This window comes from Sarcophilus harrisii, chromosome 2 (genome assembly GCF_902635505.1).
Source record: "Sarcophilus harrisii chromosome 2, mSarHar1.11, whole genome shotgun sequence".
NCBI classification, from domain to species: domain Eukaryota; kingdom Metazoa; phylum Chordata; class Mammalia; order Dasyuromorphia; family Dasyuridae; genus Sarcophilus; species Sarcophilus harrisii.
Window position 1 is genome coordinate 283641043 of NC_045427.1, and position 24940 is coordinate 283665982.

General features: G+C 35.1%; 1 protein-coding gene across 3 annotated transcripts in view; it reads left to right on the forward strand.

The window, feature by feature from the left end:
• CCDC197 (coiled-coil domain containing 197) overlaps positions 1-24940 on the forward strand; it is a 47490-nt gene that overhangs the window by 14476 nt on the left and 8074 nt on the right. For 2 of the 3 annotated variants that reach the window (XM_031952333.1, XM_031952334.1), the window contains 5 exons: positions 4238-4280; positions 4995-5306; positions 13447-13595; positions 16633-16715; positions 21865-22037. In XM_031952333.1, coding sequence (XP_031808193.1) covers positions 4238-4280; positions 4995-5306; positions 13447-13595; positions 16633-16715; positions 21865-22037 — 760 coding nt within the window. Of the gene's footprint in view, positions 1-799; positions 923-4237; positions 4281-4994; positions 5307-13446; positions 13596-16632; positions 16716-21864; positions 22038-24940 lie in introns of those variants that run through there. The other variant, XM_012547252.2, reaches the window with a different exon arrangement.

Here is a 24940-nt window from a genome sequence, read left to right on the forward strand (position 1 = left end):
GTCTGTATATATATGTGAATATGTATTTAAAACATTTATATATCTGCATACATGTATACACAAATACAAATAAACACACATATATACATCTGTTAGTTGTATGTCTTGGCTGTCAAACTCTTATGTGAGAAATTAGATAAAAAATTTTTCCCATTTGGTTATTTCTCTTCTTATCCTAGATGCATTAATTTTGTGTAAAGCTTTTAAATCTCATGTAATCAAAATTACTTTATCTTTTAATAAAACTTATTTTAAAAGATAAATTTGAGGAAATCAGAAAGATAATATAAGAATATGTATATGAATTGAGAGTGAAATAAGCAAAACCAGAACATATACAATAACAAATTAAAAGAATACTAGTCTCTAACTAATTGTAAAAAAAAAAAAAAAACCAACAGTGATCCCAGATAGTAATAATCAGAAGAATAATAAATACATATATTTATATTCTTTAGCAGAAGAGAGATATATTACTGTGAGGACAGAATGCTGTACATATTATCAAACATAGCCTCTATACTGGTTGATTCTACTTAACTGTTTTACTTTGCTACAAGGGACGTTCCATTTTAAGGACTGGAGGAGGGGTGCTATCAAAAATGACTGTGATCTAAGAAGAAAAACTATACACAAAGCTATTTTTTTAAAAAGCATCTAATTTTAATTTCTCTGTTTTAAATATAAAGTAAACATACCAAGAAGGATTAAAAATTTTCCCAGGGATCACAGAGTTAATAAAGGACAGTGCCAGTGCTTGAACAGTAGTTTCCTAAGTGCTCCTAAGTGCCAAGGTAACTTGCCATTACACTGCATACTGACTCAGAGAGAAAGGAGTCTCAGGTAGAGTCTGCTCTCTACCATCACCTCTCAATCAGCTGAACATGTTGCAACCATCATCCATCTCAAGTGCTGCTCTTAGGTGAGTCTCCTATCTTGGACTCAGTTTACCTCATTCTCATAACATCAAGATCAGGAGTAACTCTTTTTGAGGGTGTAATACATTTTCCAGAGCCCCTGAAATCACACCTATGTGAGATCAGCCCTGAAAAGGAGAAAATCAGAGATAATTTCAGGACCCTGTGTCTTAAGAAAAGTATGCCAGAATTCTTTGGTAGGTCCTTAAACTGTCTTTCAAAAGCTGTATTTTCTATTGGAAATCAAGTGGGGACAAGACTTGCAAATAGAGTACACAGCTCAAGCCTCCTGAACAGTTTGTCTTGCCTTTCAGCTCCTTCTACATAAGAAAATAACAAAAGAAAGCTAATGGTAGAAATTGAAGCTTCAGATGAGAAGGATAGAATTTAGGTGAAACTGTCAGTAGTGATTACAAGGATTGTATTGACACTATGATGTGGCTACCATTATGAAGTCATGACTTAACACCTACAGGTGTCATATGCTTCCCAGTATGGAAATAAATGTACTAAGTCTCCTTCAAGTAAGTGCCCACCATGTCCTTCCTCTCCAATAGACATAAATTCAATCTGACAGTTCTTTTCACCAATGTTCTATTGCTATATTCACTGTACCAGTCACTGCATCTTAAATAGTCTTTCCTAAGCAAAATAACAAATATATTTTTTGATTTATGATATAGTATAGTGGGAAAAAAGTGTGTGTGGAAGAAAAACAGCCTCTAATATAGTCTTTGTCATTAAGTAGAGGTCCACATGACTTTAAGAAAATCACATCCCTTCTCTGAGCCCATGTCCACCTCTGAAAAGAAGAGGGTTGGAATAGATCATCTCAAAAGTCTCTTCTAGTTCTTATATTCTAAGTTCTGAAGGCTGCTGAACTTGGAATCATAGGACCTGCCATTTATAAATATGTGTGACTTTGGAAAAGTGAGTCTCTGGGTTTCAAGTTCCTCAGCTGAAAAATAAGAGAGTTGGGAAAAATGACCTTTAAGGTTCCTTCCAACATTGAGAATATAATAACCTATTCTTCACATTCTAAGATCTTTCCAGCCCTAATATTCTGTTTTCTAACCTTAACATATCCTCTAGCTCTGTCTTTTGTCAAATCTTTGATTCTAAGACTCCCTTCCAGCTCTAAATTTTAATATATGAAAATAAAGTCTCAAGATTTTTTGAATTGTTGACCTTCCATTCAAAAATATTTTCATCATTCATTCATTGAGAATATTAACAATAATAATTAAACAATAATAATTTAATAAAATTTAACTGATATTTAATAGTTTATATATTATGCTATATGATCACAATGTTATATATTAATATATTGTGAATTGATACAATCTAATCAATCATTAATAAATAATGTAAACACATATACTAAATTCTTAGCATAATTTCTAAGATCATGGTCTCAGTTCCTCTATCCTTCAATTCCATGATTTCTGTTTCTATTCTACCTCAGTCACTCATAGTAGTGATCATATGAAGCTTGGTCTTTATTATCACCTCAAACTTCTCCATTTCCAAGATCATAAAGTCTAAAATTCCCCTCTTTTTTCATGATATCCTTACCCTTCTGCCTTTCCCACCACTTCACTCTTCCTGAACCCATACTTTGCCCTTACTATGACTTTTATTCCCTCTTTCCCTGTTTCTCACTCTCCCTCTTTCCTTGTTCTCTTGAAAGATCTCATTATCTCCAAGACAGAAAGAATATGGGGACCCATGAGCTCTTTGCTCAAATCATGGAGTTGAAGGGAAGTACATTTTTTAAATCCCTAGGTGTGGGGGTTAAAGAACATTTGGGGAACTGGCTTCCTGTCATGTCTGCAGCTCTGATCACATTTCAATAGCACACAAACCCTTGTCTTTCTCAGCTTCCTACTCTCCTAATCATTCAATAGTCTTTCAGACAATCAGGAGTCATGACTCCTTCCTCACATGAAGAATGAAGTATCACAGGTCTGTCCCTGTAAAAAAAAAAAAAAAAAACCACCCTAGACACAGACAGAAGTGGGGTTATACTGCAGACCAGCATCTCTATCCTATATTCTCTTCCCTATGCAGTCAAGACCCTTTATCAGTCATTTCAACAAGGTAACACCTTCCAACTTCAAGCCACCTTGGCCTTTTGTCCTTATCTAATTTCTATTCCTGGGTCAATCCTATCAAGGCTTTATTTCTAATCTGAAGTCCCTGAGTACTGATTTTAAAAGTCTTAGAACTGTGCTGATTGGGACCACTAATACTGTGCTATCTAACTTTCTATTATTATCTGGCAGGCTCATTATTTTACACCATCCATAGCATCTGTTCTAAATCCTCTCTATTTCTTTCCTTTCCTCCTCTTTTCTCTTCTCGTCTCTCCTCTACCTTGCTTCCTTCCTTCCTTCCTTCTCTTCTTCCCTCCCTCCTTCCTTTCTTCTCTCCTTCCTTCCTTCCCTCCTTCTTTATGTCCTTCCTTCCCTCCTTCTTTCCCTCCTTCCTTCCTTCCCTCCTTCTCTCCCTCCCTCCCTCCTTCCTTCCTTCCTTCTCTCCTTCTTCCTTCCTTCCTTCCTTCCTTCCAGAGATTAAAAACAGGGAGGCACTGTTTTTTGTTTTGTTTGAACCTGTGATTTCACCAATATAAAGAACTTCCAGTGTAAAAACCTCTGTCTGCCTCAGTTTGCTCAACTATAAAAAGGTTATAATAATAGCACCTATTTCATAAGGTTGTTGTAAGGATTAAATGAGATGTATTTGTAAAACACTTATCACAGTGCCTGGCACATAGTAGGCATTTAATAAATAAAATGATTATTTCTTTCCTTCTCTCTTCTTTCCTTCCTTCCCTCCTTCCTTCCTTCCAGAGATTAAAAAAAGAGAAGCACTGTTTTTTGTTTTGTTTGAAACTGTGATTTCGCCAATATAGAGAACTCCCAGTGTAAAAACCTCTCCACAAAAGCAGGTCAGCAAAGCATCTATAGAATCTGTTCTAGGTCATTGAGAAGGTAGGTAATTCTCTTTGGTCACATAGTTAGCTAGTATGTAGTAGAAGCCCCTTTTGTGTGGGGGTCAGACAAGATAGTACTAAGGTCCCATCCAGCTCTCAAATTTTATGTTTCTGTGATTACATGTCAGAAGCAACACATGAACCCAATATTTTCCTGACTTCAAATCTGACCCTTGATCCACCAAATCATAATGCTTCTCACCGCATATATAGTAGGCACTTTTAATCATTTTTTTCATTTAACTTATATTTATCTGCCTAGATGCTTTGGAAATAGAAACACCTTGATTTTGTCATAATAATTCTTGTCTCTCTTTTCTAGAGAAAAAGACAATGAAAACTTCATGAATTCCACTGTTAATGAGGTTAGTTGCATTCATTTATTACCTATTCCTCATTTGCCCAAGGACTCTAGGTTTTTAGAAGACAGATTTCCCATGGAAGCATCCATCATTGTTTAATGAGATAGTCCTCCTTCAGCTCGAAGAGAGATGTTCTATTATTTCAAAAGTTTGGTTTTTCTGCGCTGATAATCCACTTTGGGGCAAGAATTGTTTCATCTTTTATGATTTTCTCTATAATCAGGGAGATAGAAGAGGCAAAAAAAATCTTCACTTAATATGCATCTCCTCCTATGAGGAGCACTCATAGATTCTGTGAATATGGAGCAAAATCTTGAACAGATGATACCAAGCTGGAAACTCTTCAAGTACACCCAATGATGGTAACTTGAGATTTAACCTACCTATATATGGGGGAAATTCATCACCAAAATATTGGTCACATGATAAATTTATTGAATCACAGCAACTCTTAGCTGTACTTTGAATTTGAAAAAACAAAGAATGAGACAAAACATGAACATCAAAATGGCATAGAGGAAGGAAACAAAGAATGGTTCATCAAATCCCAAAATATTTTGTTGGTCTGACTATTGTCGCCCTTTTTTTATAGCTAAATTTGATTTGTTTAAAATTCCTAATAACATTTAGCATAAAACAAATGACATAGAAAATAATCAAGAAAAGATTAGATGGTCTAAGTTCCTTTCCAGGTTTAACATTCTATTATGATTGCAGAATTCCCATCAGATGCATGAAGCCAGTGTTAAGCCAAAGAAGCATGAAAACACGGTCAGCACTAGAGAAAATAGCTCTACTGAAGAGAGACTTGAAAACACCCCTGTTCAGCTGTATGAAAACCATAGGACCCAGAATCCTCGGTATAGTGTGAACACACTGCAAAATGATCTAATCTTCAGTGCCCAGATTCTGGCTGATGATGAATTTATCCAGGTGAATAAAATGCTGGAAGCAAAGAGAAAAGAGTGGAAAAAACGGATAGAAAACGTGACAAAAGGAAAGATTGACTTGTTACAAGGACAAAAATACGTAAGTAAGACTCTCCACCCTAGAGCAACATAGACACTCTAGGAATGATCACCTTCATCCCAGTAATGTTCATCTCTCCAATGCGGGTTGGAGTCAAGACAGGAAGAGCTGGCTCTAATTTGCTGAGATTTTGTTGTTCCTTTGTCAATTCCTGCATTCTCCTAATACATCAATTTAGGACAAATACAGGCAGTGCCCCAAACCCAGTGACTCATTAATATAAAAACCTAATCCTAAAAAAAACACTAACTATGCACTTGTGTCATAAATATGTAGTTGAATTTTTATAATATTGTTCTATATCAAGGATTCTTAACCTGTCAACTTTTTAAAAAGTATATAATTATATTTGAGCATAATTGGTTTTCTTTGTAATCCTATGTTATTTAATTTTATGCATTTAAAACATTTTTCTGGAAAAAATCCATGGGTTTATCAGACTATCAGAGGGGTCCATAATACAGAAAATTGGTAATTTTTGTTCTAGAGATAAATGATAATTAAAAATTACTCATGAATACTATTATGATGGAATAATACTATATTATAAGACACAATAAGCTCAATGGTTTTAGAAAAACATGGAAAAACTTTCATGAAATAATGAAAAGTAAAATTAACAGAACCAAGAGTTCTGTATAACAACTTTTTTTTATATACAGTAACAGCAATATTGTTTTAAGTACAACTTTGAGCAATAACTTATTTTGTCTATTATAATTATCTAAATTAGCTACAGAGGATATATGAAGAAAAATACTATTTTCATTCATAGAATAGATAAATAAAAGTATATAGAATGAGTTTACAGAAATACTTATATTTATGTCCATTAGTAGCCTTTTCTAGAGTGGGGGTAAAGGAAGAGAAAAAAAATTTACATGATAATTTTCTCATATTTTTGAAAGGAATAACAACTTGTATATAATAGATTTGCATTCATCTCTTTCATAGATGTACAATCATCTTTTTATTGTACTATGTTATGGAAATGCTTGTTTCATTCCATAAATTAAAAATAAAATAAGAATAAAATCACCCATCAAGATCTTCCTACATAATTCCAAAAAGGACAAAAGATCCTTTCATATTAATATTTTATATCATTATTTCATATGAAAGGTTCTCTGGTTCAAGCAACCCACAGATAAAAATCTACAGAGGAAATACAATGGGATGGAAAAGACACTTTCTTTTTTGTCTAAAGACAAAAACCTGGCTCTTTTGCTTACTAATCTCATGACCACGAGTAAGTTATTTCAATTCTCTGAGCCTTGGTTTTTTCAGTTATAAAACAAGAATTATGACATTTTCTAGTGTCATAGAGTTGATTCATAGAGTTGTTAGGAATTCAATGCACAGTCTGTATTTTTTTTAATTTACTATTTTTTTCACCAGTTACATGGAAAATCAATTTTTTTTATTTTTAATAGTATTTTATTTTTCCAAATATATACAAGATGGTTTTCAATATTCAGCTCTGCAAAATTTTGTGTTGCAAATTTTTCTTCCTCTCTCTGCCTCTCCTCCCTCCCCAAGATAGCAAGCAATCTGATATAGGTTAAATATATACAATTCTTCCAGACATATTTCCATATTCATCACAAGAAATATAAGATCAAAAGGGAAAAAAAAATAAAGAAAAAAGCAAACAAAACAACAACAACAAAAAGGTAAAAATACTATATGCTTCAATCCTACATTTAGTCTCCATTGTTTTCTCTCTGAATGCCACAGCATATTCCAGCCTAAGTCTATTAGAATTGCATTGAATCACTGCATTGTTGAGAAGAGCTAAATCCATCATAGTTGATCATCACATAATCTTATTACCATGTACAATGTTCTCCTGGTTCTGTTCACTATAAACATCAGTTCACATAAGTCTTTCAGGTTTTTCTGAAATCAGCCTGCTCATCATTTTTTAGAGAACAAAAATATTCCATCTCATTCATATACCAAATTTTATTCCCTAACTGATGGGCATCCACTCAATCTCCAATTCCTTGTTGCTACAAACATTTTTGCACATGTGGGTCCTTTTCCCTTTTTTATGATCTCTTTTGGATACAGACCCAGGAAAAACACTGCTGAATCAAGGGTATGCACAGTTTGATAGCCTTTTGGATGCAGTTCCAAATTGCTCTCCAGAAAAAGTTTCCTTTCTAATCTTGGCTACATTGATTTTCTCTGTGCAAAAATTTTTTTTAATTTAATGTAATCAAAATTATCCATTTTGCATTCCATAATGTTGTCTAGTTCTTCTTTGGCCATAAATTCCTCCCTTCTCCATTGATCTGAGAAGCAGACTATTCCCTATTCTCCTAAATTGTTTATAGAATCACTTTTTATGTCTAAATCATGAACCCATTCTAACCTTATCTTTATACATGGTAATATACAGTCTTTTTTTTTTTAAAGTAAATTTGTTATTTTAATGATTTTTTTACCGGTTCCAGAGGAGCCTTCAGTGTGGTGATAAGCAAGATAGGGAAGGAAATTGATATAAGGGTTTACTGAAGATCATGAAAGAGAACACTGAGTGGCCAAAGCCACCTATAATTATTCTGTAATTGTAATGGTTTATGAGGTTCCTTCCAGTTCCATATTATTTGATTCTATGAGATAAATCAATATTTATTGAGAGGCATTATGCTGTAGTGGTTAAGCCATGATTAGAATGTCAAAGCCAAAGAGAGATAACCCTTTATGTGAATAAAACCACTTCCATAAAGTCCTTACCCAATCATGAATTTGAGTGAATCACAGGTTCTTAAAGCTATGTCAGCAGAACATCAAAGCTAACAAGTCTGAAAACCAGCCTCATTCAATTGCTGATCATCATCAGAAAGTGGTCTGCCAGATATGAATGGGATGTTTTTGGATATGAAACTCATGAACTTGAGTATTTAGGTAGATTGTAATTTTTTTTGTCTTTTTGTATCCCTAACACTTAGTACAATGCTTGATTCATGGCAGGTATTTAATAATGTTTATTGGTTGAATTAAAAAGGTTAAGCAGGATGAATACAGAGAGGATTGGCAAGACTTACATGAACTGATGCTGAGTGAAATGAGCAGAACCAGGAGATCATTATATACCTCAACAACAATTCTATATGAGGATGTATTCTGATGGAAGTGGATTTCTTCGACAAAGAGAAGATCTAGCTCAGTTTCAATTGATCAAGGATGGACAGAAGCAGTTACACCCAAAGAAAGAACACTAGGAAATGAATATAAACTGCTTGCATTCTTGTTCTTCTTCCCGGGTTATTTTTACCTTCTAAATCTAATTCTCCCTGAGCAACAAGAGAACTGTTCGGTTCTGCACACATATATTGTATCCAAGATCTACTTTAACCTATTTAACATGTATAGGACTGCTTGCTATCTGGGGGAGGGGGTGGAGGGAAGGAGGGGAAAAATCGTAACAGAAGTGAGTGCAAGGGATAATGTTGTAAAAAATTACCCTGGTATGGGTTCTGTCAATAAAAAGTTATTTAAAAAAAAAAGATGTTGGAGAAGGATCTTGAAGCTAAAAAAAATGCTTGTATAATTGTATAAATATGTATACATATATTGTATTTAACATATACTTGACATATTTAACATGTATTGGACTACCTGCCATTTAGGGGAGGAGGGGAGGGAAAGAAGGGGAAAAGTTGGAACAGAAGATTTTGCAAGGGTCAATGCTGAAAAATTACCCATGTATAATATCTTGTAAATAAAAAGCTATTTTAAAAAAAGAATTAAAAAGATTATAATCTGGAATTGGTATAAGGGTATACAGCACTTTTTAAGTAGTTATAAGAAAAACCTGAAAAGACTTTTATGAACTTATACAAATTGAAGTAATAAGAACAAGGAGAAAAAAACGGAGCCAAGATGGTGGAGTAAAGACCAGAACTTGCCCAATCTCTCCCCAAAACTGCTCCAAATTCCATTAAATAATGACTTTAAACAAATTTTGGACATCATAAAACCCAAAAAAACAGAGTAGAACATTTTCCAGCTGAAGGCAACTTAGAAGTTTTAGAAAAAAAAAAGTCTACAATACCAGGATAGGAGTCCAGCATGCAGTTCCAGTGCAGAAGAGCCACAGCCCTAACCCTGGCCCAGACTCCAGCATCAGTAAGTCAGGACCTCTGAATCAGCAGCAGTGCTAGAGGCTTCTGGACCTCTCTACCTGGAAGGATTTGGAAGGTCAGTAGATAGGGTCTGTGGTAACAGGGTGGGAGTCTGGTGTGCAGTCACAGCTGGGGACGTAGCTAAGAACTCCAGGAGAGAAAAAAGTGCTTGTGGTCAGACTCCTAGAAGGATTTCTGAAAACAGCCACACATAATCCCTGAAGTTTGGGACAGGACACCCTCCACCCTGGAAAAAAGAGCCCTACTTTAACAAAAAGTTAAAAGCTGAGTAATAGGCTAGAAAAATGAGCAAAAAACAGAAAAGCTTCAGACTACTGAATGGTGACAAGGAAGATCAAAACACACACTCAGAAGATGATAACAAAGTCAAAGTTCCTGCATCCAAAGCCTCCAAGAAAAATAAGAATTGGGCTCAGGCCATGGAAGAAATCAAAAAGAACTTTGAAAATCAAATAAGAGAGATAGAGGAAAAAATAGGAAAAGAATTGAGAGTGGTGCAAAAGGAAATAATGAGGAGAATACCTTAAAAAGCAAAATTGGCCAATTGGGAAAGAAGGTACAAAAACTTATTGAGGAAAATAATTCCTTAAAAAATAGAATTGAGCAAGTAGAAGTTAATGACCTTATGAGAAATCAAGATACAATAAAACAAAACCAAAAAAAAGAAAAACTAGGAAAAAAATTGAAATATCTCATTGGAAAAACTGACTTGGAAAATAGATCCAGGAGATATAATTTTAAAATTATTGTTCTACCTAAAAGTCATGATCAAAAAAAGAGCCTGGATATCATCTTTCAAGAAATTAACAAGGAAAACTGCCCTGATGTTCTAGAACCAACAGGTAAAATAGAAATTGAGAACAGTCAGAATAACACAAGATTTAGCAGCCTCTACATTAAAGGACTGGAGGGCTTAGAATATGATATTCTGGAGAGCAATGGAGTTAGTATTGTAACCAAGAATCACCTATCTAGCAAAACTGAGTATAATCCTTCAGAGGAAAAGGTGGTCATTCAATGAAACATAGGTTTTTCAAGCATTGGTGATGAAAAGACCAGAGCTAAATGGAAAATTTGATTTTCAAATACAGGACTTTAAAGACACATAAGGAGGTAATCAAGAAAGTGAAATCACAAGGGACTTAATCATGTTTACCTGTTTACATTCTTACATGGAAGGATGATACTTGTAACTCATTAGAATGTTCTCATTATTACAGTAGTTAGAAGGAGTATATATATATATATATGTAAAATATATATATAGAGAGAGAGAGAGAGACAGAGGGCACATATATGAGTTGAAATATCTTTTTTAAAAAATGATGAAATTAAGGGATCAAAGAGGAATATACTAGAAGAAAGGGAAAGGGAGAAGTGGAATGATACAAATTATCTGTTATAAAAAAGGGGCAAGAAAAAGCTTTTACAGTGGAGGGGAAGAGGGGGAAGAGAGGGAAAGTGAGTGAACCTTACTCTCAGCAGAATTGGCTCAAATAGGAAACAACATACTCAATAGAGATATAGAAATCTATCTCACCCTGCAGGAAAAAAGGAGGGGAATAGGATATGGGAAGGAGGAGAAAGGTGATAAAAGAAAGAGCCTCTTAGGGGAGAGAATGATCAATAGCAAAACACTTTTGAGAAGATACAGTGTGAAAGAGGAAAGATAATAAATGAAGGAAAATACAACTAGCAATAGTAACTGTAAAAAAAAAATTGACCTATATGTACAAAAATATTCATAGCAGCTATTGACCTATATGTACAAAAAATATTCATAGCAGCTCTCCTACAGGACAAAAAAAATTCCCAAATTGAGGGGATGTCCCTCAATTTGGATATGACTTAATAAACTGTGATATATGTTTGTGATAGAATCTTATTCTCTGGGAAATGATGAGCAGGATGCTCTCAGGAGAAAAAAAACACCTGGAAAATCGTCCATGAACAAAGTGAAATATACTGTATACAAAGTATATAGAGTAATAGCAATGTTTTGGGATGACAAGCTATGAATGACTTTGCTATTCTCAGTAATACAAACATTCACAACTACTCTGAAGGATTTAGGATGAAAAATTCTATTCATACCCAAAGAAGAAACTGAATACAGCTTCTGAATACAGATTGAACCATTCTTTTTAACTTAATTTTTCTTGAGGGTTTTTATTTTCATTAGGATGGTAGATCTATGTTTTCTTTCATAACTTGATTTTTATGGAAATGTTTTGCATAAATTCACATATGGTTTATTAATTGTGGGATAAGGTAGAGAAGCTAGAACTCAATTTTAAAAAATATTTTAAAAAATGTTTTGAATGTAACTGGGTTGGGGGGAGGGAATTAAATTAATAAGTACATTCAGATTTTTTTTCTTTTGAAAACGTACAAGGAGAACATTGTAGATGGTAACAGTAATATTTTAAAGATGATCAACTATGAAAGATTTAACTTCAGTGATCAAGACAAACTTCTTAAACTGTGGATTAGAAGCACAAATGGTGTGATATAACTGAATGTAAGGATCTCAAAAAAGTTTGGCAATAATAAAAGGTTCCTGAACACACAACCAAAAATTAATTTTAAATCAAATGCATAATGAATCCGAGGTGTTTCTGGAGGTTCTTGCCTGTATTGCATTGAGCAACTTCACTGTAGTTTTGATTCTAAACATACAACATATGCACTTTGCACTGAACGTGCATGAAGGCTGCCAGAAAACACCTCAGGTTCGAGATGGGATCATATAACAATTATGAAAAAGGGTCACAAGTGGAAAAAGTTTGTAAATCCCTGATCAAGACAATCTAAAACAATTCCAAAGGACCCAAGAATTTTTCATAGATGCTGTCCAGAGAGAGAACTGAGGAACTTTGAATGCAAAGTGAAGCACACATACTTTTTTCATTTTATTTGTGTTTTCTTTTGCAACACAACTAATATGGATATGTGTTTTACTTGACTTTACATGTATAACTGATAAAAAAAATTGCTGCCTTCTCCAAGAGGAGGGAGGGTTAAAGTGGGGAAGAATTTGTAATTTCCAATTTTTTAAAATGAGCTTTAAATTATATATATATATATATATATATATATATATATATATATAATTAGGAAATATTTTATGAAACAAAATATTTTTTAAAAGATGGTGAAATAAAATCAATAGGCATTAAACTTAAACTACAAATATGGAATAAATATCAAACCTTTGATGCTGAAGGGAAAAAAAAAGTAGTTAGTATATAGGAGTTTAGAGCATTAGAACCAGACCTGTGATTCTATGAGTGTATGGAACTTCCAGACAAGAAAGCTCCATCTATCAATAGAGGTGGGCATCTTATTTGTAACTTACAGCCTTAAATTTACCTAGTAATAATTATAGCAATAATAGAAATTTCTATAATGATTTGGTGTCATTTAACAATAATTCTGTGAGTTCAGGAGGGGAAGTATCCATATTTTACAGGTGAGAACATACTCCTAAAGCAGTGAAATAACTTAGTACAATGGAAAAACCACTGACTTTTGGTGTCAGAGGGCCTTAATCCAAATCTTGTTTTTTATAATTTTGTTCATGTGTGACCTTAGGTGAACATGTGTTCACCAATCTGGATCTTAACATCCTAATAAATAAAATGGTGTTGATTGGACTCAATCATCTCTAAGGTAACTAAACTCTAACTCTATAATCCTGTGACCTGCCTGAGCTCACCTAGTAAGTGATCAGATTTTCTGACTTCAATTGCAGTGCTTTGATATGTCTTTCTCATTGATTCCAATATAGAATGACTCATTTAAAGTCTTACCCCTCTTCACCAACTCTATCCCCATATCAAGTACAGACATGTATTAGAAAGAGGTAGCTCTCTCCTCTGGGTCAACAGAATGGGTCTATAATAGCTGACATTAATACTGCATCTATTTGCTTTCAAAAATGGCAGCATTTTTTTTTCTAAAGTATCTCTCCTTTTGGGTTCCAGAGAAATCAACTCATGGACAAGCTTTTGAAGGAAAGCAAAGTCAAAAAGAAACAGGCTCTGGAAGAGTGGGCAGCAGATGTAAAAATAAACAAAATCAAACAGGAAGAGATAGACCATTTGAGCCAAGAACTTAGAGAACTCCAGGCCAGGTTTGTTTTCAAGGAAGGCTGCTGTAAGTTTTCTCCTGTCTCATAGCAACATTAAGTATAAGAGGTCTTGTGGATTCTTTCTCTTTTAAGACAAACCTCAAACTTTATCATTTACATGAAGCTTTTTGTGATATCTCACCCCCAATATCTTCCCTTTCAAACTATCCAGTATTTAACTAATTAATATATGTCTGTTTTTATTTGCTTCCTATTTACTCTATACCTACTAACCCACATTCTTGTTTTCCCCCATTAGAACACAAATTCCTTGCAGGTAAGAGCAGTTTCATTTTTCTTTACACTTGCATTTTTGGGGTCCAACATAAAACCTAGATATAATAGATGCCTAATAAATATTTGATTGATTGATTACAAAGGTATCTCAATAACTCCCCTTTCAGTGGGGATTATTGCAAAACTAAGAAAGATAAAACATTACATCATTTCCTTCAGTGGTAATCCTGGTCCTCTTCCTGACTCAGAATAACTCAGTTTCATTGTCCATCAGATAAATGGTCCAGCAAGTTTGGAATTTTATTTTGGTCTGCACCTGTGATCTGCTTTTTTTGAAAAAGGTGTTTCTGACTCCAGAACTAGTATTTTTCAAAAGTGAATTATTGATCTCCATTCTTGGTCCTTTTCAATGTTGCGCCAGTCACATCTGAGATCATTCCTAGTGACTGATTACCAACTCTCTAGCTTTTTTTTATTTTTAAAGATCTTTCAGCATTATATCAGCAGTTTTACTTGAATTTTTCTGAAGCGCCATAGTCAGGCCTGGTCTAAGACATGAGCTTCTGTGATGGGGCAAAGAGTAATTTCCATATATATATATATATATATATATATATATATATATATATATATATATTAGCCACAAGTCCTTTGCAACCACAGTACTATTATAATAATAATAGGGAAGCAGGAGACGGAAGAAAGTATAGGGAAAGCTAATGACACTAATAAATAATGATTTGGATGAGAGCAATAACAACTCAGATTTAATCATTTAAAGTTTACAAAGTTCTTCCTTCACTAGACAGTGTAAACCTTATTATCTCTATTGTAGAGATGAAGAAGCCTGAAGCTTGTAGAATTTGAGAACCTTGCTGAAGTCTGTGTCAATCAGTAAATGCCAAAACCAAGAGCCAAATACAGATCTTTTTATTTCAAGTCTTGTATTTTTTTTCAGCAGATTTCTTGAGCAAAATGCTTCTCAAATAATTTACATTTATTTAATGCTATACTATTATAAAGTGCCTTACCTATACATTATCATATTGATGCCTGTGTAATGCAATTATTATTAGTCTCATTTTGTTGATGAGGAAACTGAGACCTGGGAAATTTGAATGACCTGACCAAGACCACACAATGGTAGAATGAGAATTCAAAACCCTGGTTTGCAACTTAGTGTTATTCTCATTATCACATGGTCCCATATATCCACTCAGTTGCTGAATCTGGTTCATTCTTCTAAACCCAAGTCTAGTTCTTTTAATGTCACACTGCCTCTAAATCTTAATATTTACATACTTCTTTTGAAAATGAGAATAATGTTATCTTTAGTAATGTTATCTTTAGTTTTCTTTAGTATCTTTAGTACCTTTAGTAACCTTTAGTTAACACCTTGAGACAGTTGTTCATAGGTCACAGATTTAGATCTAGAAAAGACCTTAAAAGACTCAAGTCCAAATCCCTCATTTTATAGATGAAGAAACTGAGGCAGAAAAGATTAGATAAGTTTTCTTCAAAACAGACATAGGTAAAGTAGCAGCTATTGTCACTAAATCAATAAAACTCAGCTTGACAAATATTCAATATGTAACTTGGCAAATATTCAATCAACAAGCATTGATTAAACTGGGGACCTAGAGATATAAAAATAAAATTATACTCCCTGTCCACAAGAAGCTTACATTATTTCTTGGTATAATCACTTGGTCATAACCTCTTGGGGACCTCAATCTAAAATAATCCAGATGAATGAATGTAGTTTCTGGAAATTTATAAATGTTTTAGGCACCTATTATTAATATTGGTGTATAGTGTATCATACTATTATAGTAGTAACTGACAGTAAGGTTTGCAAAAAGCTTTAAATAGTTTATCTCATTTCATCTTTATAGCAGTCTGGCTTAATCAAATGGGCACTGAATTTAAGAGTAAAAATAGATCTGTTCAAATCCTGCCTCAGGTACTTAGCAACTACATGACCTTGTGCAAGTCATTTAATCTCTCTGTTTTAATTCTCTTATCTCTAAAATGGGGATAACAATAGCACATAACTCATGGAGTTGTTAGGAAGATCAAATGAGATAATACAGACAAATTATTTTACAAATCTTGAAGCAATATTTAAGTGGTAACAATGTGGGAGACAATTCCGAAGTTGCTATTTTGATCATTATCATTATCGTTATTATTATTATTATTATTGTTACCTCCTAAATAAGAGTATATTGAAGTTCTACTTTTCATAAATTAACCATGTCTCAGTCTATACCAATAAAAGGATCTCTGGAAAGATTTGGTGTTTGATTTCCCTACAAAGATATATTAGAGTGATATAACTTCAAATAGGTATTCTGTTCTTATTCACTTGCTTTGGGGTCAAAAAATTACTTAATCATTCATTTCCTCCTCAGATTAAAGTTCTTACTGTTAAAGAGCTCACTAGAAATCTTCAAGCTATAATTTAACAATCATTTTAATTTATTGTCTTCCCTCATTAAAACATAAGCTCCTTGAAGGTAAGAACTGGCTTGTTTGCTTATATATATATTCTTAGCATTTATTACAGTGTCCGGCACACAATAATCACTAATGAATGCTTTACTAGCCATTTATCTGTCTATCTCCTATTAAGCTAGAAAATAAATGTTAAGATCCTATTCAACTTTAGGATTCTAAGGTTCTTGGGGTTACTGTCTTTTCCCCTTTTTATATCTTCAGAATTTAGCACTGTGCCTGGGTCATAGTGGGCCTTTAATAAAAGTTTATTGACTGATAATTGATCTTGGCTCTATTACTGCAGGAAACAGATGCTGAAGAAAAAGATGGAGAAGTACAGGCCATTTGAAGACTTCCTGGCTAAAGTCCTTGATAAATTGCCTAATTGTAAGTTATTGCATTCTTTAATCCACAGTCATTTTTTTTTTTTTATCTCAGGCTTACATTTTACTGCTTAGGCCACTCAGACAATATTAGAGAGGCCAGAGAATTCACTGTTAAGAATGAATATTGGCCAAAAAAAAGACAATCATAATAAAAGGAGCTTATATTTATTTGGCCAAAACATTTCACTCATATTACTTTATTTTATACAGCTGTCTTGTGAGGAAATTATATATATATATATATATATATATATATATATACATATATATGCCTTCATTTTACATATAGCAATAATAATTTTGTTATTGCTACTGTTTGTTCAGTCGTCTCTATAACCCCATTCATGCTTTCTTGGCAAAGATGCTAGAGTAGTTTATCGTCTCCTTCTCCAGTTCATTTTGCAGATGAGGAAACTGAGGCAAATAGGGTTAAGTGGCTTGCCCAAGAACACACATCTACTAAGTATTTGAAGCCAGGAAGGTGAGTTTGACCACTTATTAGAATCTGTATGACTTATTTCCATTGGATTGGAATAAGTAAATATATTTTACATAATTATAAGGGGCAGTTAGGTAGCTAAGTGAATAGAGTACTGGGCCTGGTGTCAGGAAAACCTGAATTCAAATCCAACCTCAGAAACTTCCTAGCAGTGCAATTCTGGGAAAGCCACTTAACCCTATTTGCCTCAGTTTCCTCATCTGCAAAATGAACTGGAGAAGAAAGTAGTAAGGAAATTCCAAATGGGCCCCCAAAAAAAACCATACAGCACTGAAACAACTGAACCACCACCACAACAATATAATGATAATTTTAAATAGCATAAATTCTAATATGGGCAACCAATTCATGAGATTTATTATTCACAATAATCAGGATGTAACTATAAACTCCAATGACTTCCTATTATCCTCAGGATCAAATATAAACTCCTATAGCATTTGTAGCCCCAACTTGTCTTTCTAGACATATAATACATTACCACCCTGGACATTGGATATCTAGATGGCACAATGGCTCATGCACTGGACCCAGAATCAGGAAAATCTGAGTTCAAATGCAGCCTTGAATACTTATAGTTGTATGATTGTGCAAATGACTTAATCTCTGACTGCCCCAGTTTGCTCAATAATAAAATGAAGGTAGGTGCTATTATTATCCCCAAGTGTTGTTGTGAAGCTCCAATGAGATAATATTTGTAAAGTAACTGGAACATGATAAGCCTTTAATAAATGCCTCCTTCCTTCATTTCTTCATCTGACATTTAACAGCTGGATTTCAACCCATCTTTCTAGATTCACTGCACATTACTACCTCATACACTGGAATCCAGGCAAACTGGTCTTGTTAGTATCACTCATACATGGCATTCTGTCACCCGCCTCCATCTGGGGATTAGGCATCCAGTAGCCCTGAATTACACATCCTCCTCACCTTCAGAATTCTTTGCTGACTATAAGTCACCTAGTTATCCCAGTTCTAGTCAAGTCAATTAACCCTATTTATCTTAGTTTTCTCATCCACAAAACGAGCTGAAAAGGAAATGGCAAGAGAACCCTAAATGCATCCAGCATACATATATAGGTATGATAGATATAGTTATAAACAGAAATACAGATATAGAGATATAGCTATATCTAGATATCCAGGTATTTCTAAGTATCATTCTAGCCATACCTAGGTATGGTTGATAGAGACAGAGAGAAACACAGAGACACACATAGAAAAAGAAAAGAGAGAGACAAAGAAACAGGTAGAGACAGATAGACACAGAGAGACAGAGACAAAGAGAGGAGAGACAGAGAGGAGAGAGAGTGACAGAGAGAGGAAAAAGAAAGACAGAGACAGAGCCAAGAGAAGAGAGAGTGGAAGGAGAAAGAGGGGAGGGGAGAAAAAGGGGAGAAGGAGAGAGAGAGGGAGAGAGAGAGAGAGGGACAGAGAGAGAGAGAGGGAGAGAGAGAGAGAGGGAGAGAGAGAGAGAGAGAGAGAGAGAGAGAGAAAGAGAGAGAGAGAGAGAGAGAGAGAGAGAGAGAGAGAATATTTTGTGTCTCAAGTAGACTGGAAGCTCCTTAAAATTAGGGACTTTTTTCATTATTTTATTTGTATCCCAGAGCATAAAAGAGAGCCTGGTACATAGTAATAATGATTAATTGATTAGTTGGATACCCCCAAATCACAGAATTAGATGTGGGTTTTGAATCTGTCTTCTCAATTCCATATCTTGCGTTCTTTCTACTCTATTACACTGCCTTCCTTAGTACTGTTGAGACCTTGGAGGATATCTGCTTGATACTCTAATTGAACAGAAATCTCTTCTACAGAATTCCTAATAGATGATTTTTCGTTCTTCACTTGAAGATCTACAGAAATGGGGATCTCACTTCCTCTGAAGGCAACCTGCTATAGACAGAACACAATACGAAGATTAAAAAAACCTAGTTGGTAAAATCAGCTCAGCCACTGGTCTGCTGTGCCACTTTGGGCAAGTCACATGCCCTGCATGGTCCTATATTTTGTTCAGTCATTTCAACCATGAACAACTCTCAGTGACCCTATTCAGGGTTTTCTTGGAAAAAATATTGGAGTAGTTTATTGAAACAAAAAAAAAAGTGGCTCAAATAACCAGTTCCCTAGCTTAATAAGTATAGTACAAATAAAATAGTAGTCAATAATCAGACAGACTGGACTTATAAGATGTCAGAAATAAAGGGCAGAGGAGGCCAAGTTGTGAGATGAACATTTGTGCACTGAAGCTGAATTATTGAACTGAAAGTATCTTGTCAAGCCCAAACCGTGCTCTCAATTTATTCTTAGCTCAGACTATAGATAGAAATTAATAATAACAATTCAGATTTTCATAGTACTTAAAATTTACAAAGCAGTCCCTGGGACAACCTTGTGTGTTAGGTATTATAAATATTATTTCCACTGCCAGATAAGGAATTGAAGGTCCAAGAAGTTAAATGATTTGCTAAGGGTCACATAGCTAGTGTTGGAGTCAAAAATCTGAACTCAGTCTCAAGTTTATCTTCTCTCTACCTTTCTGCCTATTTCAGGGACCTTAAGAATTCTGTTTTAAAAGACCTATAGGGCTGCAAAACAATAAAAAGGGAAGCAGGAGGAAGAATGGAAGGAGGAAAGGAAGGAGGGAGAGGAAAAAGAAAGGAGAGGAGGGAAAAAAGAATCAAGGAACAAATAAACGAATGAATGAACAGAAGGAAAGGAAAGGGGTAAGGGAAAGAGGAAGGAGGGAAGAAAGGAAGGAAAAGAGGAAAGAGGGATGGAAGAAAGAAAAGAGGAAGGGAAAGAAGGAAAAAGGAAGAAAGAAAGGAAGAAAGGAGAAAGAGATAGAAGGGGAAGGAAGGAGGAAAGGAAGGAGAGCTACATGCTACAAGATAACAGCAACAAGAGAAGTTTTTGAATTGTACCTGTGCACACAGAAAAAAAGATGAATAATAAATATTTAAACTTATTGAATATATCCCACTAACATAATGCTTTGCAGTTAACAATTTATCTTCCTCAGAATATCTTCTTGAGGCAGGCAGTATAAGTGTTACCATCCCCATTTTACAAATGGAAAAACTGAGCCTGGGGGAGAGAAAGTAACATGCTCAAAACCGTAAGTGGCAAAGCTGGAGCCAGAACCATGGTCTTCTGACTGAAAATTCCATATTCTTTCCAATACATCCCTCTCCTTCCTGGGATTGTGCTGAAGTCAAAAGAGATAATATAGGTAAAAGTTCCCTGAAATCATAAGGAATTTAAATGTCAGCCACTACTGCTACTGGGTCAGGGATAAGGATGCAGAGATTGAAATTAAAGTTGAATGGAACTTCTGCCACCTAGTGATAATGGCATGTAACTGGCACATAACAACTAAATGGGAATCTATGAAAGAGGCAGAAAACAGACTGTAGGAATGAAAATGGAAAAAGTCCATCAGCTGAGTCACAGTCAGAGCTGGCTATATCTCCATCTATTCCTTCTCTCTCTCACCCTTCTCCCCTTTCCCTTCCTCCCTTCTCCCTCCCTCCATCCTTCTTCCCTCCTCTTCCTCTTCTTCCCACCTCTTCCTCTTCTTCCATTTCCTTCCCCTCCTCTTTCTACTTCTACTTCTCCCAGTCTCTTTCCCTTATTCCCCTCCCCCACCCACCATCCTTCTCCCTCCTCCCTTCCTCCCCTTTCCTCCAATCTATGTACCACTCCTGAGCTCACAGCAGTCCCCAACCTGACCACCTTGGCTCCGAGGTACCTCATGCTGGACTTCAAAAGGCTCCCAGAACACATCCCCTGCCCCCCACCAGGGTCAGCATAGCCCCATGGGAAAATAACATTATGGAATGGCACAGGGTCATTTTTGAACCGAGGGGACCCCATTTGAAGATGTCACGTTTAACTAACAACAGAATTCACAGAAAAATATCCAAACAAACCATTTACAGAAGGATTTGTTTTTTAAAATGCTTCATCCATATGCCTGAATATACTTCAAAATCCTTGGAGTCTAATCTATGATGCCCCCTCCATTTTAACACTCATATAGTCTTTCTTGGATGAGCCTAATCCCAAGCATCTAGTGAACAACCAGGTTGCTCAGCTAGACCAGGGGAACTAGAGAAAGAAATGGTAAACCACACCACACAGTCTTTCTGACTCCAGACCTGGTACTCTATCCGTTGCACTACCTAGCTGTCCTTAGGTTATAAGAGTGTTGTTATTTCATAAGGGGAAAGGGAAGGGTAAAATCCTTGGGAAATTGGAGGTTAATTGATACTTAAGGCAAGTTATATGACTTGCCTAAAAAAGAAATATTGAAGTTATGACTTGAGTTCTGGGCTTCTATTTTTCCCATGTTTTTTCTACTCTTGGGAAGCCAGGACAAGTTTCAGAATTGGGATGGCATTCAAGGGTCTTGAAAGAAGTAAGTCGTTGAAAGAAAAAGGGTCGTTGAAAGAAGTATTAGATTTACCCAAGTAGAGAAAGAAAGGAGGGAACTTGGGCATTTCAGGCAGAAGGAACAGAATGAGATAAAGTACAATGTCAGGTAAACATCAGGCCTTTTGTGGAACTAGAACAGGGCTTGCACTTCTTTCACCATGAAAATGATTTCTTTATCTGATAGAATCTTTGATTCTCTGTCCTAATGCAGGCTATAGAAGCTGGGATTTGAACTCTTCTATAAAGAAAATCATAGACCACTATGAGATCCTCTCCAAAACCAACAAGAACTTAACAAATCAAGTGTCTAAGCTCTCAGATGCTTACAAGAAAGTCCAGAAAAATCTTGAAGTTTTGCAACTGCAACATACCAACAACACACTTGTAATGTCATCCTGATATAACAAGCAGGGCCCTGGGCATATTATTTCCAATGAGTTAGGGTATTTAGAAAGTGACCCAATACTTACCCTCCATTCCCCCATCCCCATTGACTATGAATAGATGTGAAATATCAAATGTATTGCTTTCAATTTCTTATCTGAAAGCTTTCATAGTTCATTAGACCTAGAGCTAGAAGGCACCTTTGGAGATCATTCTTGTACAGATAAGACACTGAGACCCAGTGAAGTAGAACAATTTAACTAAGGCCAGGGTATTTAAAAGAAAGTATGAATTTCAGTTTCTAGAAGAAAGCCTGGGCTCCATTATGATAACCTTCCCCATTCTTTAGTGAGATAATGGAATTTGGAATTAAAGGCCATCTTCAAAAAAAAAAAAAGAGAACTAGAAGAATAGGGTTAGAAGGGACTTTATAATATGAGTTAAAATAATATCAGAAGAAGTACTGGAGCCAGTTCAAACCAGTTGGAGAGTTGGTTGTTAAATCTTTATTGGAAGCATTTACAGTGAGAAATGGGTAAACCAGAGTTTTATTTATTGTTTTGTTGATTGCCTAGACTTCAGGAGTGATGGAGAAAATAATAATTTAGATACTGCAAAGTAAAAGGTTAAAAAGCAAAGTATGTGGCCAGTTGTTAAACATTTACCAGCATATTCATGGAAAGAGTACTTTAAAAGTATCTCACCTAACCTCATTTTATAGATAAGGATATAAAAGCCCACAGAAATGATGCTAATTGATAGTAGGGAAACAGACTCAAAATCTTGTAATAGTAGTAGTTGTTGTAGTTCTAGTAGTTGTTGTAGTAGTAATTGTTGTAGTAGTAGTTGTTGTAGTTAGTTGTAGTTATAGTAATAATTGTAGTTAGTTGTAGTTGTATTAATAGTTGTAATAGTAGTTTAGTAATAGTAGTAGTTGTAGTTAGTTGTAGTTGTAGTAAGAGTTGTAGTTGTAATTAGTTATAGTTGTAGTAGTAATTGTAGTTATAGTAGTTGTTGTAGTTGTAGTAGTAGTTGTAGTTGTAATAGTAGTTGTAGTAGTTGTAGTTGTAGTTGGTAGTAGTAGTTGTAGTTGTACTTGGTAGTAGTAAAAATGGTTCTCATTTATATAGTTCTCTAAAGTTTGCAAGCACTTTGTATATATTATATCTTGCATCAGGGAAGTGATTTCATTGGTACAGAGAATTCGAAGAAAGGAAACTCCCTCTATCAATGCAGAATGTCAGATTGCCTTTTAATTTATAATCTTAGGGAGGTTTCCTGGGGGGTACTCATAGATTGCATGACAACTAGGTTCACAAAGCTACTATGTGTCAGGAGGTATTTAAACAGGATATCTCTGGCTCAAAGCCTGAGTCTTTATTCACTGCATTTAATGGCTTCTCTCATGTCAGGTTAATAATAAAAAATATAAGAAGAAGAAAAAGAAGACACAAAGCTATAAAGAGAATTAGTGGCAAAGACAGTACTTGAGCCCAAGAATTCTAGCTCCAAAAGGGGCATGAGATTGGACAGATTTGGGGAGATAGTGGAGAATAGGAAAGCCTGGTGCGCTATGTGGTCCATGGGAGTTGTGAAGAATCGGATATGACTGAACAGCCACAAAATTTCCAACTCCAAGTCTAGGATTCCTCCTGCAATTCCACATACCATGTTTATGCTAGCAGAGAACATTTCAGAAGGTGGGAGGGGGGAAATAACTTAAGATTGGAGGAAGGTTTTCCATATTCCCCAAGTCCATTTATTTGGCTGTCCTCAATTTCCATGCATAGGGTCAAGCCTGGAGAGAAAACATGCATTAAGTGATAATTTTGGGTAAATAATTGACCAGAACCACTTCTCTTTGTCATGCCTGAGCCTAGATATGATACCCTAGAAAGGATGAGGGAATTTACCCAACACACAGGCTGGCAAGTAAGAGTTTTAATTCTTTTCAGTAAAATTCTATTCTATTGAATAGAATAATACTATTCAAAAAACATCTACTCAGCACCCAGTACAAGTGTTGCTATGCTAAAGGTTCTGAGAGGAACACTGTCCAAGACCCTTCTAATCTGGGGGGACGATGGTGAGGGGACCAATTCTGTGATTTCCCAAGTATAAGGAACTCCTAGTGAGGATATTCTCTCCAGCACAAACAGATCAGCATCAACTCTAGAATTTACAGTCTTAGAATGTTGCCTGGGGCACCAAGATTTGGAGTCAAAAGTTAATATGTGTCAGAAATAGTAGTGATTTGAATCAGATCTTCCTAATTCCAAATTCCATTTCTATCGACTAGGCCATGATACTAATAGGATAGCAAACTCAGGGGAGAGAAATGAGGAGGGGAAGGAAGGAAGAGGAAGAGAGGAAGATAGAGAAAGAGAGAGAGAGAGAGGGATAGATGAATGAATGGATGGATGGGTGGATGGATGGATGGGATAGAGAAAAAATATATGGATAGATAAATGAATAATTAATTGATATATGGATGAACGAATAAATAAATGAACAATTAAATAAATGAATGAATAAATAATTAAATAGATGTATTAGTTAATGAGGGGAGACAGAGACAGAGAAACAGAGGGAGGTTAGTGCCTATGTATTACTTTAGGGGGATATAAGCAAAGGACTAGGGGAAAATATAAAGATCATGTTAAATTTGTTCTGTGGAACCAGAGGGCAAAATTGTGCCCAATAAGAAGAAATTACAGAAAGGTAGATTTGAACCCAACATAAGCAAACTCTTCTATTTTACAATTAGAACCTTTCTCTTATGATCTAAACATCTTCAGACAAAGGGTTGGCCATGACTTGCAATGGATTTGTGGAAGGGATTACAATTCAACTACAAGTTGAACTAAATGATCTCTGAAATCCCTTCCTGCCCTGGCTGGAGC